Source organism: Furipterus horrens, unplaced genomic scaffold (genome assembly GCF_987537825.1).
Source record: "Furipterus horrens unplaced genomic scaffold, mFurHor1.1.pri manual_scaffold_2, whole genome shotgun sequence".
Taxonomy (NCBI): domain Eukaryota; kingdom Metazoa; phylum Chordata; class Mammalia; order Chiroptera; family Furipteridae; genus Furipterus; species Furipterus horrens.
The window spans coordinates 202,372,294-202,391,653 of NW_028327172.1; the positions used below are offsets into that span (position 1 = coordinate 202,372,294).

The window sequence follows — 19,360 nt, forward strand, 5'->3', positions numbered from 1 at the left end:
TGGCTCACAGGGAGGAGAACTGTCCCTGCAGTTAGCTCTGTCCCTCAGTCAGGCTGCTGCTGATGCAGGTGCACCCACACCGTCCTTACCGAAGGACGCTCCTGCAGGAAGTGGACGGCCAGTCAGGGAAGGAAACTGGAACCCTGGCACACTAGGTGAGAGAGAACCTCATGGAGCTCTTCCGCCCCCAACATTTCAGGGTGTCATCAAGGCAATGACCACAGGACAGCGTAAATCCTACACGGGCTGGTCCTGCGGTGTCACTGACCAAGCTTGTGCCGAAGGGTCCCTGTTTCGCACTCAACTGTCAAGTGGATTAACCAGAACTAAAAAGGCAGGTGCTTTCAAAACACCAAGCACCAAAAGCAAAGAATTAAATCAGTGAAATATTAGCGGGTTGTGCTTGAAGATAAAATGGAATACTTAATATTTGTCTGTCGCATACCAAAGCAAATTACACAAAATAACTCAGAATGAAATATTTAATTAGCTGCTCTGAAATGGATTTGTTCTCAAACCATTAATCTAATTAACACACACAACTTCCCCTTCCAGCACTTGCTTTGTTTGTGCATAAGACCAACACACGGCTCGCATTTGTCTACTTATATGTGTGGATATCTCTAAGAGCCTCCCCCTTGTAGAACACACTATTTTCTGCTCCCTTGCCTCCCATAATTGTGGGTAACATTCATTATCCACACAATAAAATAAAGAAATTGCTCCAAATGAGAAACATTTCATGTTCCAAAATGCACAGCGAAGGGCTATTTTCCCAACGTGCACTGCAGATGGGGCAGCAGAATGCATGTGCACACACGCACTCTAAATGAACAGCCCACATAATCGTGACAATTATACGTTGCAATATGTTCTGTTTCTCCTAATCAACTCAGGAAGCCCCGCAGTGGGGGTTGGGGGAAGGAGTGTTGTTGCTCTGTCCTATTAAATATTGCATCCTATGGAAACTACCTATTTACTGATACACTTTACATTATTGAAAAATACTGTAATAAATTTAGAAACAGAAATTACTCCAACTGAAAATTTATATAATTAACATTTTGAAGGTGGCTGGAATGGAAGGTATCTGAGAAACCAGTACAATGCTGCCATCTAGGGGAAATAATTTAAAACTACAGCTTCTTTTTAAAAAATTTTTTCTGAATGCTTTGTTCCAGAGACTTGAAATAAGCAAAATAAAGGAGTTTGCTGACATATTGGATGACAGGAAAAGGAAACTTGAAGTTATAAATAATGAGATTTCTATTATTTTAACATCGCTTAAATATGAACTCTTCACTTTTTTTTTTCACTTCCACGAACCCTGCGGTATTTGGGAGGTTGAAAAGGGAGCAGGCAGGGATGCTGACCAGGAAGAGGAGTCAGAGGCCCACCAGGAACCTCCGGAACCTGTGTGAATGAGTGAGCTCAGGCTTAGTCATACCTGCAATTTTTATTTTTGTTTAATGAAAGCTGAACATTTGTCTTTGCCATGTGAAATCTCAAGATATTTTAATTTGGCAACTTTTAAAAAAATTAACTGTTAAGTCTGAATAAAACAACGTTGGCTCAAAGGCCACCTGGTCTGTGACAACTGGCATGGAAAAATATATATATATTACTGGTGACAACTGACCAAACAAGAAAGGAGAAGTTAGGAGTTTGTTACCACCTTGGAAATTTATGAAGAGACAGTTTGTGCCAGACCCAGAAATGCCAGTGTAGTCAAGTAGGAAGACAAGACTCTAACATAACATTAGCCTTCACTGTCAGACTCTCACTCATGGATTTCTGTGGCACAAGACTTAATGAAATGTGCAGTCTTCCACACGCATATTATGCAATAAGCTATATTCCCCACCACGTCACATGCGTCAGTGTCCACAATGCTGAATTATTAGGGTGTTAGGTCAGTCCTTTCTGCTAACCCTATCTGGAAAATATCCCCCAAGAACTGCGAACCTGGAAGAAAATGCAATGGGAAAGGAAGGAAGAAGTGGCTCAGCTGGTTGGAGTATGGTCCTGATGCACCAAGTTTGTGGGTGTGCTCTCCAGTCAGGACACCTACAATACTCAACAAATAAATACAGAAATAAGTGGAAAAAGAAAGTGATTTCTCTCTCTCCTTCTCTCTCTCTTCCTGCCTTCTTCTTTCTCTAAAAAATCAATAAATAAAAAGAAAACTTTAAGAAAGAGAAGAAAGATTAGGAAAAAATGTTAAAAGTAGAGAAAACACAGGCCAAAGGAGAAAATAAGGCTTTTGTTCTGATATTGTGTTCAAATAATTGCAATGAAAAAGTTAAAAATCCTAACTGTGGAGCTCCAAGATGGCAGCAGAGTAGGTGGAAGGTACTCGCACCTCCTCCCAGGACCAAACTGGAATTACAACTAATTTATAGAATAATTATCCTGAGTAACCAACTGAAGACCAACTAAAGAGAAGTCTTATAACCAAGGGTTTACAGAAGAAGCTGGTAGGTAGGGTGGAGACCCAAAAAGGGCTGACCCATAGCCCATGGGCAGTGGCTGAGATTCTGGGGGAATATGTCAGCTGTGGAGGTTCCCCTGAGGAATCTGGGGTCTCAACCCCAAGCCGGGCTCCCCAGCTCAGCGCACCAGAGCCGGGAAGAAGTGCCCACATAATATCTGGCTGTGAAAATCAGCGGGGATTTCAACCATCAAGGAGAGACAGGTGTCTGCTGGAGACACAGGTGCCCTCTTTAAGGGTCAAGGCACAATAAAATTTTTAGCTCGCAGTCACTCACCCTGGGCTCCAGCAGAGGCAGGGCAGAGAGGACTGAGTAGTATGGCTTTGGAGTCGAGGCCGCTCGCCCCAATTTCCCTTGACCCTGACTGGCGCTTCCCTCTGGCGGGATATCTGCCAGCCCCACCCACCTGACTCCTGTTGGCTCCACCCAGCCAAGGTCCAGGCACTGTCTGGGATAGAATGAGTTGCCTGGCTCTGCAGCAGAGGCCACACCTCCAACCGTAAGGGAAGTCTGACCAGCACCCCACCACCACCACCTGCGAGATCCATGAGCTTCATCGTCCCGACTCCCAGAGACTGCACCCTACTGATCTCAGGCTCCTACCAGCAGAATCCGGATTAAATGGACAAGATTTGGTGATTTGACAATAAATGCATCCTTTCCCTCCCTACCTCCCCTCCCCTCCCAAGGTCCTGTGCCTGGTCCTGTTTTATTAGGTTTGCTCTCTTACGTTTACTTTATGGGTCAACGGCAACCTCGGCATAGTGGTTCCTGTTGCGCCCAGGCTTCCTTTTATTCCCCCACATCCCCCTTTCTTTTAAATTCTTGTCATTGTGTATTTTGGCTACAGATGCACATCCTGGGTGTTAATAGGGAGCTTTCTCAAGAAAAGAATCACACTTGAATAGCTGAAGGCCACATTCTTATTCTAGAAAGCTTTTCCCGTTCCCGAATGGTGGTCCTCTCCAGTCTCCCTAGCGTCCTTCACGTGCCACCGCGCCCAGGAGCCGCGCGTCTCTCGTCTCTCAGCGGTTCGCATTCTCACACATGGAAGATCAGCCCCACGTGGACATTCCGGAACTAAGATGCTTCACTTAAAGACGTGGTACTTAAGAAATAAAGAAATAAACACGAATGCCAGCCTGCTAAACCAAGCACGCCGTTGTCCGGAGACAGCCAACTGACCTGGAGTCTGCATGATTCTTCCCCATGTGGGAAGGCCACCCTCCCCTCCACACCCCCACTCTTATTAGGGATTTCTGGACCCAAGGGTAGGTAGGACGACGACCATGTCCAGCTTGAAGCAGCTAGAGGAGCTTGAGACCTTCGCCCATTGTCCTTTACAAGATTACAAAGGGTCTTAATATCTGAGAGGGAGGGATAGTTATTTTTTACGAACCATGGGTATGGACTTGGGGGGGGATGCTGGGGGAGGGAGATACTGGGTGGAGGGGAGTAAAGGGGAAAAAATTGGAACTACTGTAACAGCATAATCAATAAAATATATTTTAAAAAAAAAAGAAATAAACACGAGATATTCTCAACGGAACTACAAGACTAGCATGGCTGCTATTTGGAATTAAAATGTGGCACTGAAGCAAGAGGAAGAACGGTTCTGACCCAGGTAAGATTCTCAAAGTCTTGCTTCTATAGGGATCTAGAAGCCGCCAGGGCAAACTAGGAAGAGGTGGGAGGGGGAAGCAGACGCGCCGCCCTTGCTTTAGGGCCTGGAGATTTGAATGGCTGAGCAACGGTGACTCCCCAGGACACACCTGCAGAGCGGCTGCCACCTGGGGGAAGTCACCTGCCTGCCTTGCCTTGAGCACACCGCTCTCTCACTTGCAGAGCGATGAAGACATTGCAACACACACAGTAAAAACCGAAACACCCACATAACGGAGAACCCAGCAGTCAAAGCTCTTCACTCGTGAAAGGATGCTGGGCATTGTTTGAATCCCTGCACACTGCTATCAAGATCTGGATGTCTTATCTGGGCCTACAGCAAACACTGCCACAGAAAGGACCCCTTCAGGGCCATCCCAATCACAGGGCCGAGTTACATCCTGAAGCTTGGCCTGAAGCCCACCTGACACCAATTGATTTAAAATAGGATGGAGCCTACCTGGGTAAATCTGAAGGAGCATGTCTTTCAACAGAGACTCCTATTTCGGGGCTGGGCATGTGGGGCAGAAAAGTCATTTATCGGCACTATCAGGGCTTATGTGGGATTGCTCAGATGCTCTGTTTCTCCCTGATAAGCAACTTAACTCAAAATGAGCACCCTCGCAGCTGGTACAGAGTGTTTTGCCTGAACTCAGGAACTGCAAGCTTGTTTGTTATACAACTAGACTGGTAGAAACCCTAAAACGAACTTGCCCCTGGATGTATGTTTCAGTCACAGCAAATCTCTCCACATCTCAGCAAGTTAGCACCTTTCAATCATCCTTAACTGAATAAATACTTTGAGCTAGACACTCTCTCCCCATGAGCTCCCACCTCCCCAACATTTGGCTTATATTTCTGTCACTGCCCTTATTACAGGGATTTTCGTTTGCTCTGTGTCTCCTATTGGATATTGAGTTCCTTTAGGGCATTAATTAGTCAGTTGCATTGGTCTCTATACCTCCAGAGCTTATCATGATCCTTGTTATGTGGTAGGCTAGTAAATGCTTGTTGAATGAATTAAGGGGATTCTGTATTATCTTTTACCTGTAATTTTGGGGGGAGAATGTACTCTCTCATTCAAGATCTAAAAACAGGAGATCAATAATACTAAAACTTAAATCTAGGTTTTGTTTTGCTGATTTTTAAAAATAAAAATGAAAAAAAATGCATGTATATGTATTTTTTAAATGTTCAGTTGGTTAATAAAGAATACAAGAACAGCTATACTAGAATAGCCTTACTTGAAAGGCTGCATACAAAACTTAGAAAAACACTAGGACCCCAGGAACGTAATAGGTAAAAGGTATGAATAGATAAGTAACATGAAAAACTTTCCAACCACACTAGGAACTTAAAAATAGTTACACTCAAGGTATGTATGTGAGACTCTGTATACATATGTACTTATAAACTAAAATATCTTCTTGGCTTTCTATATACTTCTAAATTTATGTGTGTGTGTGTGTGTGTGTGTATCCTAAGGACTCAAAATGTTGGTTAGAATTTATGTGCTATAACTTGCAAGTTAATAACATGGTCCTACCATTTATTAGCCATGTGACCTTCAGTAAGTTTTTAATTTTCTGGGCTCAGTTTCCTCATTAATAAAATGGTGATTTTAAAAATCAAAGGAAAAAATATGCCCACCATACAAGTTTGGTGTAAAGACTAAATGAGAATGTACATTAATGAGTTCACAACAGTGCCTGGCACATGGAGTGTTCTGTAAACGGTCAATACTGTTAGTCCACATATCAGGAATTTGGGAACAGCCTAATGATTAATAATAAGTGATTAAGGAGATTACAGTTAATCCATACAATGGCATATTATAATCATTAAAATGTTGTTCGTGAAAAATTTTTAATGGTATTGGAGAAATGTTTATAGTAAAGAAAATGGCATGATATGAAATCAAAATATTAAAAGCAATTAATTGGGCAGAATTTGACCTGCTTGCTATTGTTTTTCGTCTTTATGCTTTTCTATCATGAATTGCTTCCTATCATAAGGAAAATATTGCTTTAAAAAAATCAGAAAAACACCATGGTTTTTATGAGGTTAAAAGAAGGTAATGAATGGGTCACTTAAAAACTTTATATTAATGCCCAATTCTTCTTCACATGTAAATGTAATACAGAAATTACTGTGGTTTTCCAAAACAATTATTTTCTGTTGAATTTTCAAGTAGAAAGCTTTGTACTAATGCAAAGTGAGTATTACAAGAAACATAGAGCAGTTGGTTGAAGTTGTGAATGTGTGGCATTTAGCACAAACAGCGTGCTCCCTGATGTAAGATGGGGCACACTGTGCTTCGGCCAGCCTCTCCCCCCACCCCCCGCCAAAGAGCTCTGTGTGCAGGTGGTGCTGATCAAGAACTCCCTTCTACCCTGAACAAGCAGCAACAGGCCTTGCTGGGAGGTCTCCTTCTACAGGCTTCACTCCATCTCTAACAGTTTTTACCTTTTCTAGCCAACAAACTAGAAAGTTACCTCATCCCTTCTGCTGTTTTCAAAGGGAAGGGCTCCTGCCTGGCTATAAGGAGGAAAAAGAGAAGGTATTCCCTTCGCTCTGAGGCAGGTGTCCAGAACGCTTTTCAGTTCTTTGCGTACAACCTTCCCTTTCATAAACAGCTTTAGAGCCGTGTTGCTCAATCCTAACCTTTCATAGTATCTTACTTTATAATTAGTCCCAAACACTATTTGTTTCGGTCAACTAACTTTTGGCCTTACAGCACGATTAAAAATATAAATATCCAATTTATATAAGTATCATTCAAGACCCTAACAGTACGATCACAATTTACAGGAGACTTCAGGAAACTGTTCTTATTCTTATTAAAGTATTTCTTTGGAGCAAATCTCAAAGTAAACTTTTTGTTTATCAATCAGCATTTTCATCGAAACAGGACTGGATGAGACATTATGTATTTTAGCCATAATGTTGAAAAACCATTCTCGCTAATGTGTATCGGTTGTTCACCCAAACATCCACCCACACTGTATTACCCAGATCGTTTATGATTGGATTTTTCAAAGAAGTGTTTTAAGCAGGAATTTCCCAGATGTTTATGTACTTTGTTGCTCTATATGACAATCTTCACAGTGAAAACTACCCTTATAATAATCTATCAGTGTAATGAATCCCGAACTTTACAAATTAATACAACACAATTTAAATGCACCATAAGTTTATATTTGTTAATATTGATAATAGAACAGTTAAACATTTCAAACTACATAAAAATATGACAAACAATATAAAATAGAAAGGAACTTGTTGACAACTTATATCGCTATTTCTTATATTGCAATTAAGCAACAAGATAGCTTACATAGCTCTTCAGAAAACATGTAGTGTTTTTAGTGGAGTGTTAATCAACAAAAATCAGCAGAGTCCCACCCAATAATTCTCCAATTTATTATCTTCCCCAGAGTACAAATTTTTCACAAACCATAAATCCTTTGCAGTTATTCAAAGTCTGTAAACAAGTGTCTGAATCCCCACGTCCCCCACCTCAGTTTAAGCTTGTGAATGTTTTAAGTCCTTCGATCAAGTTTTAACTCTTCCACTTGCATAAGGAATAAAGAGCCTTCTACCTTTAAATTATTTATATTTTATCCTACAGCCTGCAATGTGGTCAATCACAGTGAAAGCCCTGGGGAAAGCAAAACAACATCATCTTTACAGCAGGACTTGAGACTTTATAATAGCAAATGCATTTAAAGAAGCTTCCCATAATAAAAGCATGGATTTTCATTTCCAGAAATCAAGTCAATTAGAAACCCTAGGTTCTACTTAAAAACCCATTTTATCTAAAAGTGAAAACAGTTCCCTATCCACAGTCATTTTATAAACTTTACACAGTTTCACTTGCAGAGATTTTTTTTTTCCAGTCTGGAAAACAGTAGTGCAATTAGTTTTACTTCTTTTAAGTTATTTAGTCCAGGATGTAAATAGCTCTGTGGAAAGATAAGAAGATGCTCTGGTAAACAAGAAACTTTTGCAAGCCCATGCTGGCTTACTAGTCCATTAAAGCTTATAAGTCCATAGTGGCTTTGAACAAAATGTTGTATATACATCGCTAATAATAAAGCAGAAATAAATAGGCAGAAATGACTGTAAACTGTCTCATCTCTTAGAATTTTTCAGCAATAACTGGCTTGACAAATTGATTATATAATCATTTAAATAAGCAGACAGCAGACAGCAGACAGCAGACAGTTGCCCTTAAGTACATTCCACTACGGCACCCAGTTTGGAAAGCCCCAGTGGAGTTACATTCCTAAAATCAAAACAAAAAACGGGGAGTGGAGGGTAGGAGGTAACAGTTTAAAGATGCCACTTGCATGGAATTCCATCAAGGCAGCCAGTTCACTTAGACTTCTTCTTAAAAAGGCTTTTAATTTTTGATGGCTTTTTGCTTTTCTCTCCATTATGACAAAGGTCATGTGGGATGGTGCTAATCCTGGCAACATTTGGGGCTTCCTGAACTGTTTTACTGTTGTTGCCACCTGAGGTATAGGCTGTGTGGCGAGCTTTAGGCACCGGGATGCCACTAGAGAGCTGGTTCATGCTACAGGACTTCTCCAAGATGCCGTTGTACACTTTGCTTGCAGGATTGAAGATCATACTCTTCGTTTCGGTCAGAACTACACACTCAGGAGAGCCCCGGGAGAGATCGGCAGTTATGGGCGAGTCTCCTCGGGATGAATCCTCTAGAGAGAGCTCATCTTTCGATATCTTGCGAGGAGACAATGTTTGGTATATCTCAAGGCTTGAAGGAGGAGACTGTTTCCTTCCAATGGAAGAATTTAAGGAGTCACATTCTGAGGCTGTATCTGGAACTTCCCTGGATAAGATAGAGGCAAAGGTAAAATTTTAAGCCAATATGTTAAAACTACCAGCAAACATTTCAACTAAAACAACTTCCAACATTTCATCCATCAAAATGTAAATGGAGGAAATGCTAAAATTTGTACACATTTCAACAAAATTAGAAAACTACTAGTTTAAATAATATATCAAAACTCAGTTTAATTTTTCATGTAAACTATAATAATGCAATGGTAAAAGAATTAAAAAAGCCAAAAATAAAAGAAAACCCAAACTCTTAACTGCAAAAAAAAAGCAATCTACCAATCTAAGTAACATTATACTTCTATAACTTATGTTACACCTTTGATTGTCAAAGAAGTGAAACCATTGAACTTCTACAAATTTTTATCATTTGTTACTTTTGTGTTGTTTTAATAGAGTATTTTTCTTCCCAAATCACAGAGTTGACACTACATATTTGAAAAAATTAACTTTACTCACTGCTTCTCCCTTTAATTTTTTAGCCATTAAACAGATGAAATATAACTGCCTGAAGAAGAATATACTCAGTAAAAACATAAATTCCCCCACGTTTACAAGAACAGGAAGGAAACTGAAGGATAACAGGTGGGCACGTGCATGGGAGGCGGAAGGCAATGATATAAGCAGACGTTCGGTAGCTTCTCACAGGTTTACTCCTCTGTGATTCCCGCCCCCTCCACGGCGAGGAGAGAAAATAAAGAAAGAAGAGGAGAAAAGTAAAGTTCACAACCCCAAAGCCAACATGTAGTAGGTGCTATCAGCCACTCCTTCAAAACACACCTCGAACCCCACTTCTGACTCCCCCACGGCCACCACCCCTCTTCCAGAACCGCCATGAAGTCGCCCCCGGCACGGCACTAGCTCCCTAACTGGTCTCTCCGCTTCCGTGCTTGTGCCTCCCTCTTCGTTACTTCTCTACACAGCCTTTAAGATGGTTTTTAAAAACTCAATCGGACGCGTCATTCCCTTGCTCAGAAGCCCCCAATGCTTCCTCTCACACTCAGGCTAAAACCCCAGGTCCTTGCCAGAGTCACAGAGCCCTGTGTGGTCATGTCCGCGGCCGTCTCTGAAGCTGCACACTGCCCCCCCGTGCCTCGTTCTACCGCAGCCGCCTCCTCGCTCCTCCGAAGGGCCACTCCAGTGACTCCCGAAGGGCTTCAGCACCTGCTGTTTCCTCTGCTTCCCACCTGCTTCCCGTCCCCCCCCCCCGCCCCCATCGCTACGTGGCTTCCTTCTCCTAGTCATGCAGGGCTGCTAATGCCACCCCTAACCATCCTATCTAAAACGGTGTTCTTTTTGATTTCACTTGCGTTGGTTTAGCATCCCAGAAATTACCACCACCTATCTTATATTAACTTGTGCATAGCCAGTTTCCTCAGAATAAAGGCAACTTAATGAGGACAAGGAGTCTCACTAACTTCTGTACTCTCTGCACTGGGATAGTGCAAGCTCACAGTGGGTATTCGATAAATAAGTGATACGGGGAAGGAAAGAAGGAAGTAAGGAAGGATGGGAGGGAGGCCTTGAAGAACAGGGATCATGCCTTACTCATTTTTGTACATACCATGCCTGACACTAATATTGTTCACTCTATAAAAACAGGACTAAGAAATTTCAAAGTACAGTCCAGGCAAAAATAATAGGCAAAAGAAATAAGGTGGGAGAAGAAAAAAAAGCTGAAAACAATAGAACTGCAAGAACACATATGATCATAATCTACCAGCAAGAACTAAGGACAGGGCCTTGTCTCACTTGTTTTGGCAGCTCACGTTATTAGCAAGTGCGTGGCACACAGCAGACTAAATTCGTATTTATAGAGTGAATGGAAGTGAATGAGCTCTCACCTTGGATGACCTATGATTACTATAATTATTCATATTGATATACATATTTATTACTTTTGATATACATATTAACATATCTATGTTAATACCATATTTTAGATATATATTAGATTTCTTAATGTATTTTGTCATGTCTATGTACTCACACATGTATGTGAAGATTGTCTTTATTACACTACAAACTCTCTTAGGTACAAAATCCCTTAGGCCAATAGAGACTTAAAAATGCTTTCATATAATATAGCTACATGTACTGCATAACATTCAAATGCTTTTACAATCTGACAATGGGTAGTGTTAACAGAGGGCAAGAGGCAGTTCAAATAGGAAAAAAATGACTCAAAAATCTATCACTCATCAAGGAACAATGGACCCACAGACATGGACAGCAGGGTGGGGATTGACTCTGGGAGCTGGGGTTGGGGGGGCAGGGGAGAGCAACGGGGGGAACTGGGACAACTGTAATTGAACACAATAAAAAAGTGCAAACACTGTAAAAAAATCTATCATTGGTAAAGAGTTTTCTGCTAGGCTTCTTTTCGGAGTAGATGTCCATTGACTGAATAGTATATAAGGAGGTCTGTCCAGAAGGTATCCAGCCATGTAATATGAAAAATAGAGACATTTATTGAAGAAGATACAAGAAACATTGTGCAAAGGACAGTGATGCCTCAGTCCCTTTAAAGTAGGCACCCTGGGACCTCACACAGTTCTCCCAATCATCATCAGTTGCCCCATTGTGTTTTCCTAAATCTCATCAACAGTCTGAAATCTCTTCCCTTTCAAAGGTGATCTTAGTTTTTGGAAAAGCCAGAAGTCACAGTGTGCCCAATCTGGGCTGTAGGGCAGCTGAGTCATCTGAGTGATTTGATATTTCCCCCAAAACTCTGCATGAGACGTGATGCATGAGCAGTTGTGCTGTTGTGATAAAGCTGCCAGTCACCAACTACCCACAGCTGCGGCCTTCCGAGTCATCCGAATAGTTTCTGTGTAGCAATGATCAACTTTAATGCAAAATTTGATGTAGATTTGTTGCTCTGCTTGCTCAATTTGAATGCAATGGCCACACAGTACACAAGCTCACTCAACTGTGTCAACTGCCCCCACTGACTAGTACAACGAAGTCATCATTGCTCACACATGTGCATTCCATGCCACTCTCCTTGGCTGCCAGGTTACATCAATATTACACAAACCATTCTTGTTATATTAACAATGGCAGCTGGACTTTTTCCAGACAATCCTTGTTCCCAGAAGCTGTTCACCATCCAGAGCCAGAAGTTGATTTAGTTACTTTTAGTAATTTAACTTATATTTTGCTATATGGTTTGGCTACTCTGTGTGAAATTCTAAGGTAGGCTAAAAATATTTCAAAAACTAGTCCAGAAGTTCTAAATAATGTGTGGAAAGAATAGCAATTTACGTTAGGAAAAGTGTCCTGCCCCTGCCATTAATCAGCTGTACAGTCTTGGGCAAACCACTTAATTTAACCAGGTCTCAATTTTCCTGTAAAAGTTAAGAGAACCTGATCACTCTCTAATAACACTTGTAGTGCTAACATTCTAATTCCAAAACCAATAATCTCTAAATTACTGCATCTTCTGCCTAACTACTCAGATCTGGAGAGTAGGTATAATACACCCTAAAAGCTCCCATTTTTTTCTAAAGCATGTTATTCTTTGGTATATTTAACTTAAGTATGCGTACCATTTATGTTCTTTTTCTATCCCCCCCACCCCCAGTGACGTGTAGCTGGACTCATCTTAAGTTTAATGCATGTATAACAAGACAACTCAGGTGAGGTTTAAATGAGCATCTATATGCATAGTGTGTAGGACAAAAAAGATCGGTAAAGAATACATGTTATTAGTATTTTGTAAGAGTTCTGGTGGTTCAACACTTAAGAGACTGAAAATAGAGAGGAGGAAAAGTTTTCTGACTCCAAATTCTTCTCATATTTCTGAGCTAGCTGTGACTTTTTGACATTGCTATTTAAAATGAGGCCTGAAAACTTCCATTAACTCAAAAAAATTCTATTGGGAAGATTAGCTCTGGAGTTTTCCTACTAATTTCCATAAGCCACAAAAAATTAGTAGTTTTCTCAGTACAGTCATCGTGCTGATGACTACAGATATAGTGCGAAGGTTACATGGAATAGCTAACCATAAAGTACTAACTGAGCAAAGCTGCCTCCAATTCTCCAGCCGCAATGAGAACACAAAACGGGAACTATCTTTTTAGCATTACGCTATAATGATCACTTGCCAATTATAAAATTTACTCTCACTAGGAAATGAAACAATTACGAATGAAAGAAAATTATTTGGTGATGACATTGACTGAAGAGTCCCATGATAGAGCTACACGGGACCATGGAGAGGATCCAGCACGTTGCACCTGATTTTGTTTCTCATACGAGGACAGTAAGGCTTTGGGGCTACACAGCTACTCAGTGGCAAAATCAGAAGCTAACACCAGTTTCTCCATGAGTGCCGTACTGTTTCAGAGGAGGACAGTGGTTTAGAAAGAGAGACCCTCCATAGCAACAGGTCTCCTGGAGCACTGGGGTCCGTTAGCTGGGCGGGAATACCCTGCCACCATACCCATTTTATAGAAAAAAAAATTGCTATGAATATAAATTCCTCCTTTAAGTTACCCATATTTTCTTAAAACTTTGGCATCTGATACTTCTTGTTTACTACCAAGCACTAGCATGTAACAATATATCATTAATTGCCAACAAATATTTTAAAAACTCAGTTGATCATATTTCATGTTTCTTTGTGCTCAAGTATATTTTAGCTCATGCCTTTATATGAGAGCATATTTTACATATAAAACTGTTCATAAGACAAGTTCATGTTTGGAGACTTGAGTCAGCTGTGTGCTGTGGCCTCTTCTTAAACTTGTATCTCAAAATACCTACCCATGTCAGTAAGCGGCAGAGTTTTAAGATGGTCCCCAAATTCCCAGCCCTGGTACATAGGGATTTTGCAGATATAATTAGGGCCACAAATGAGTCTACCTTAATACAGAGAGATTATTATCCAGGGGAGCCTTTTAAATTCGGGCCTAAAGATCAGATATAGAGGAAGTCAGTGATTCAAAGCAAAGGAAAGATTTGACAGAAGGGAAATTCTCTGTTGCGGGTTTTGAAGGGAAGAGCATATGTAACAAGAAACAGTGAGCAGCCTTTAGGAACTGCGAGCAGCCCTCGGCTGAGAGCAAGCATGGGAACCTGGACCTCAGTGCTGGAGCCCCAAGAAACTGATTCTTCCACAACCACAAAAAAAGAGGCCACAAAGCTGCAGCTAAGAGCCAAGTTCAGCCAATACTTTGATTTCAGCCTTGTCAGGCCCTGGGCAAAAAACCCAGCCAAACCAAGCTTGGTCTTGGGCATACAGAGCTGAGAGCTAAGAACCGGGGGCTGCACACCTCTCCATCCCGCCCCGGCCCACCCCCCTCACGCCCAGCCCGACCCGTCCTATAGCTCACTCATTGCCAATACCATTGCTTTTCAGCGGAGAAGTAAATGGCCTCCTCCTCCTCCTCTTCGCTTCGATAAAGAGCAGGGCAACTTGACACTGAGAGGATATCTGGGTCAGGGGACGCCAAGGAGTGCTGCGAGTGCTGGGGGTGGTGAGCGTGCCGAGCGTGTGGCGGGTGAGGAGCGTGTGCAGGAAGCTGAGCGCGCGGGGACTGCGGTGAGGCCGGCATAATGCTGCGGCGAGAGCGACACAAGCTACTGCTTCTGGCTAACGATCCGGCGGGCTTGGCCATGGTCCCTGAAAACCAAACATACATAAATTAGAAAAGCTCATAAAATCCATGCTCTTTTTACACTGTAAATACACTATAAAGATTACTGATGTTACTAATACATAACTATTTAACCTACCTTTATTGAAGTAAGCAACTGAACCATTACCATCCACCATCACCTTTACTGCTCCACAGGAAAGGTAAGAAATAAAAAATAAAATATAACAAAAATGAAAACAGGTCTAAAAAATAAACAAATTAACAAACAAATGAAGCTTTAATATAAAATTTGATATTATCAACCATGAAGATTTAAAAATTTACCCAAGATAACAAAGCCTTACGATTAAAAATCAATGTAGCATATTTATAAGAACTCTCTGTACTTTGTTGCAAAATAAGTTTTAACACTAAAAGAAGAAAATTATCAGTAAAAAAATTGGTTGGATTTGTCAATGGCTATTTCTTGAGATAGTGTAACTGGTTTTAACTTCCAGAAGTTTTAAATCAAGGATCATTAAGCTACTGCAATATGTAATCTTACAGCCACCAGGCAGAATGAGACCCAGACTTGTTTCTTGAACACTCCTCACTCGAAGTCCTAGATCACCTTGTTTCTGCTATAGTCTGAGTCTAGACTCAGGCACACCAACTCCCCTTAGTGCTCTGACCTGCACTGAAGGGCAGTTCCATTTCTCTGCCGGAACTGATGCATAGCTCTCCTTAAGAACCACCTTATCGAGCAGAAGCTGTTCGTTCTTGTTGCCCTCGCAGCAGAACGTCAGGCCGGGGGCCTTCTCACTACCCCGCACGGCCTGTAAAGCCCTGTGTCCAATGTGCTCCTTCCGGGGCTCACTGCAGTAAGCTATGCAAATATCCCATCTCCGCTTCACTAGCCACTTCCTGGTCCCTCTCTTACCAATTCACCCAATCTTCCATCAACGTTGAGCAACCTCATTTGTAAACCCATAACCAACATCTTAATTAATTATGGTTTTCATCTCTTCTCCCCAGACATTACCCTCTGTTCTACCCCACCACCGGCTCTCATGCCTCGTCTCATCATTCAGAACTGCTCCATTTCTGAAATTATAAACCAAGACATCAGACAGCATAGATTCTGACCATGTTTCTAGCATTCTAGTTCACGTATTATGTTCCTTCCACCTATCTGTCTCACGCTCTACCCCAAGCACAAGGACTTTGTTGATTATCCCTTCTATTGCATTTACTTTCATCTTTTCCTTTTTTATTTCGCATCAGCGTTTAAAAAGCAATGCTAAAAAACAAATCTAAAAAGAAACAAATAAATAACAGCAGCAAAAAAAAACCCTCCTCCACCCTCAGACTGCTTTTTAGTGGACAGATAACTCTTCCCTTTTATGAAAAAGAATTATCTATTTTCTCCACTAAAAAGTAGTTTTAAAATTATATAGCCCTGGCTGGTGTGGCTCAGTGGATAGAGCGTCAGCCTGGTAACCGAGATCACTGGTTTGATTCCCAGTCAGGGCGCACATGCCTGGGTGTGGGCCAGGTCCCCAGTCGGGAGCGTGCAAGAGGCAACCAGTCAATGTCTCCCTCCCTCTTTTTCTCCCTCCATTCTCCTCTCTCTCTAAAAACAAAAAGTAAGATCTTTTAAAAAAATAATCTAAAAAAAAGAACTGTGTTCTCCACTACTTCATCTTCACTCATTCCTCAAAGAAATTGTAAAGTGCTTATGTACATTTTCACTGCAACTATTCTCAACAAAGTCGTGATTTACTTATTTAATTCTATAAATATCTCAATCCTTCTTTGATATTTGATCAGCACCCTTGACACTGATTATATTTTCATTGTTTATTCTATAACAGCTGTGCCAATTTTTTCCCTTTTGCACCCCGCCCCTCAGCCCACCCCTCTCTCCCAGTCAATTCCCTCTCTGTTGTCTGTGTCTTGTTAGTCACTCATACATGTTCTTCATCTAGTCCCTTCCCCTTCCTTCCACCATTATTCCCCCTACCTCTGGTCACTGTCAGTCTGTTCCATGTTTCCATGTCTCTGGTCCTATTTTTCTAGTTTATTTTGTTCATTAGGTTCCAGTTATGTGAGGTCATATGGTACCTGTCTCTCAACTTACTGACTGGCTTATTTCACTTAGCATAATAGTCTCCAGTTCCATTCATGCTGTCGCAAAAGGTAGGAGTTCCTTCTTCCTTTCTGCTGCAGAGGATTCCATTGCGTAAATGTACCCAGTGTTTTAATCCACTCATCTACCGATGGGCCCGTGGGCTGTGTCCAGCACTTAGCTACTGTAAAAAGCGCTGCTATGAACATAAGTGGTGCATAAGGGTCTTTTGAATTGGTGTTTCAGGATTCTTAGGGTATATCTCCAGCAGTGAATCACTGGGTCATAAGGCAATTCCGTTTTTAATTTTGTGAGAAAATCTCATACTGTTTTCCATAGTGGCTGCACCAGTCTGCATTCCCATTGACGCTGATTATTATTTTGTCCTTTCCTTGACTTCTCTAACCACGTTCTCACCTCTTCCTTTACCTGCCCTTAAAGATTGGACTTCTTCAAAGTTCTGTCTTGTTTTATTCTTGTTTCACTTACTCTTCTTGAGAAATGCCATCCATTTCTATGACTTCAATGATCATTTGTACACTACAAATCTGTAACTCCAGATTTAATCTTTTCCCTAAACTTTAGTACCTTACATGCAACTATCTACTAAACATAGATGCCCCACAGATAACCAAACTGAATTCAACATTTTTCTCTGCAAACCCACTTTTTCTGTGCTCCTTACCCGGGTAAATAACACAACCACTTACCCAGTTATCTAAATTGGAATCACTGACATTCTTGACTCTTATTTTTTCATCATAATCCATATCAAGTTATTCATAAACTGTTTCCAATTCCACCTTTTTAATATTTCTCAAATCCATCCACTTTCCTATATCCCAACCACCCCTGGAGTATGTTGGACTGCTGTACCAACCTAATAATATATCTTCCTCCTCCTGTTTACCTTCCATACTGCAGACTGCACGAACACTTGAAAAATGGAAAAGAAATAGGACATTTCATTGTGAAAAACCCTTAAATGGTTCTCCATTACTTTTAGGGTTATGTAGAATAACATCAAACTCCTTCACACGGCCTAGACTGCTCTATTTTATTTATCTAGCCCCTGTTTGGGAACTAGTGTCTCTGTTCTGTTATAGGAATTCTAGAAACAGTGTTTCTACCTCTCTCAGCTCCTAGAAATTTAATGTTCTCTCTCTTGCCTCCATGACTCCTTTCCCCATCTCTCCCTTGACCTCCCATCTTGGGCTTTTTTTTTTTTTAATACAATAATTTCTATTTATTAAAAACTGACAGTATAAAAACACAACATTGGGCAAAATAATTTGCTTAAACATAATTAAAACAATTTCCAGTACCACCATAATTCTCTATTTGAAAGCTTTTGTAGGGATGTTACCCAAAGCAGTATTTGCTGTGTTTCTAAATGTGAAAGAAGAGATCAATAAAGGGTCTACATCTTTCAAATAACATTGGGCTCAGTGGCCTGTGTCAGAGTCATGTCTACATTTTTCAGAAACTGCCATTTTGCCTAACACAAACCTAGTAACTACTATCGGGCCTTTTCTTAAATGGCAGTTGCTCCATGAAGTTTCCCAAACCTTCCAAGTTGTTTACACTCTTGGGCTCACATGGTAATAGCACAGTGTATTTGCCCATCCGTAGCTTATCTCGATGCATTGCTCCTGTCTGTCCTCCATTAGACTGTAAATTCCAAAATGGCGATAATTGTGTATCATCCTCAACATGGCATCGCAACGACTAGCACAGTGCCGGGAGAGAGCGAATCAATAAATGATTCAAACAGAAAGCACCACTGAGATAAGCTGATGGATTGAAAAGGAGAAAATTAGGTAAAATTAAAGAAAATATTTCCAGAATTTTTACTACACCCCTCAATACTGTGGAAGGCTTCTTACAAACACGAATTATAAAATATAAAAACATTTATAATTCAGTGGGCAAATATTAGAATTTTTCTCTCATCTATTTGTAATAATTCATAGGTTAGAGGACTAGAAGAGACCCTAGAAATCTTTAGTCCAGTTCTCTAACTTTGCCAAAAAAGAAACAATATCCTACAAATACTAAAAGAATGTGTCCAATGTGACACAGATAATTAAGTTCTACACCTCAGTATATGCTGCAGCCATTCTCATCAATCACTGATTATTGGGAACATGCAGTAAAACGTAGCCAGATTCAGTCATGACTATAGGTATGATGAGAATTAGGGTTCACTGCTTGGAAAAATTAGTACTAACCACAGAGTTGGAAAGATACTGTATGAAGAAGTTTTAAGAAGGAAGTAAGTAGTTTATATAACAAAAATTCTAAGTAACCCAATAAGGAACATAACATAAAAATGAGAGTCAGTAAATAGGTCACATTAAGAAATTGCTTACAACTGCTTAATCTTTTTCCAATTTTTTTCTTCTTATTTATGTTGTCATGTCTTGTGCCTGAAAAAATGTACAAATCCTTATATTAGAATTATATACACTTAGAGTTGAGGATCCTTCTTCCTTGTTGTCTGAAGAGGCCTAGACAGGGCTGCACACAGTTATAACACCATAAACTCATAGTATTAAAAAACAGTGCACTGTGACCTTGCTAAATCTTTCCTTCACATAACCTGAATATATTTTACAACATGTTCAGGT

At 40.8% G+C, this 19,360-nt stretch overlaps 1 protein-coding gene across 3 annotated transcripts in view; it reads right to left on the reverse strand.

The window, feature by feature from the left end:
- Nucleotides 1-7,330: 7,330 nt before the first annotated feature.
- STIM2 (stromal interaction molecule 2) overlaps nt 7,331-19,360 on the reverse strand; it is a 109,116-nt gene continuing 97,086 nt past the window's right edge. Inside the window, exons 11-14 of one of the 3 annotated variants that reach the window (XM_090267001.1) lie at nt 19,103-19,159; nt 14,760-14,807; nt 14,370-14,646; nt 7,331-9,009 (exon numbers count right to left, since the gene is read on the reverse strand). In XM_090267001.1, coding sequence (XP_090123127.1) covers nt 8,532-9,009; nt 14,370-14,646; nt 14,760-14,807; nt 19,103-19,159 — 860 coding nt within the window. In that variant the 3' untranslated portion in view covers nt 7,331-8,531. The remainder of the gene's footprint in view (nt 9,010-14,369; nt 14,647-14,759; nt 14,808-19,102; nt 19,160-19,360) is intronic. The other 2 variants (XM_090267002.1, XM_090267003.1) reach the window with 2 other exon arrangements.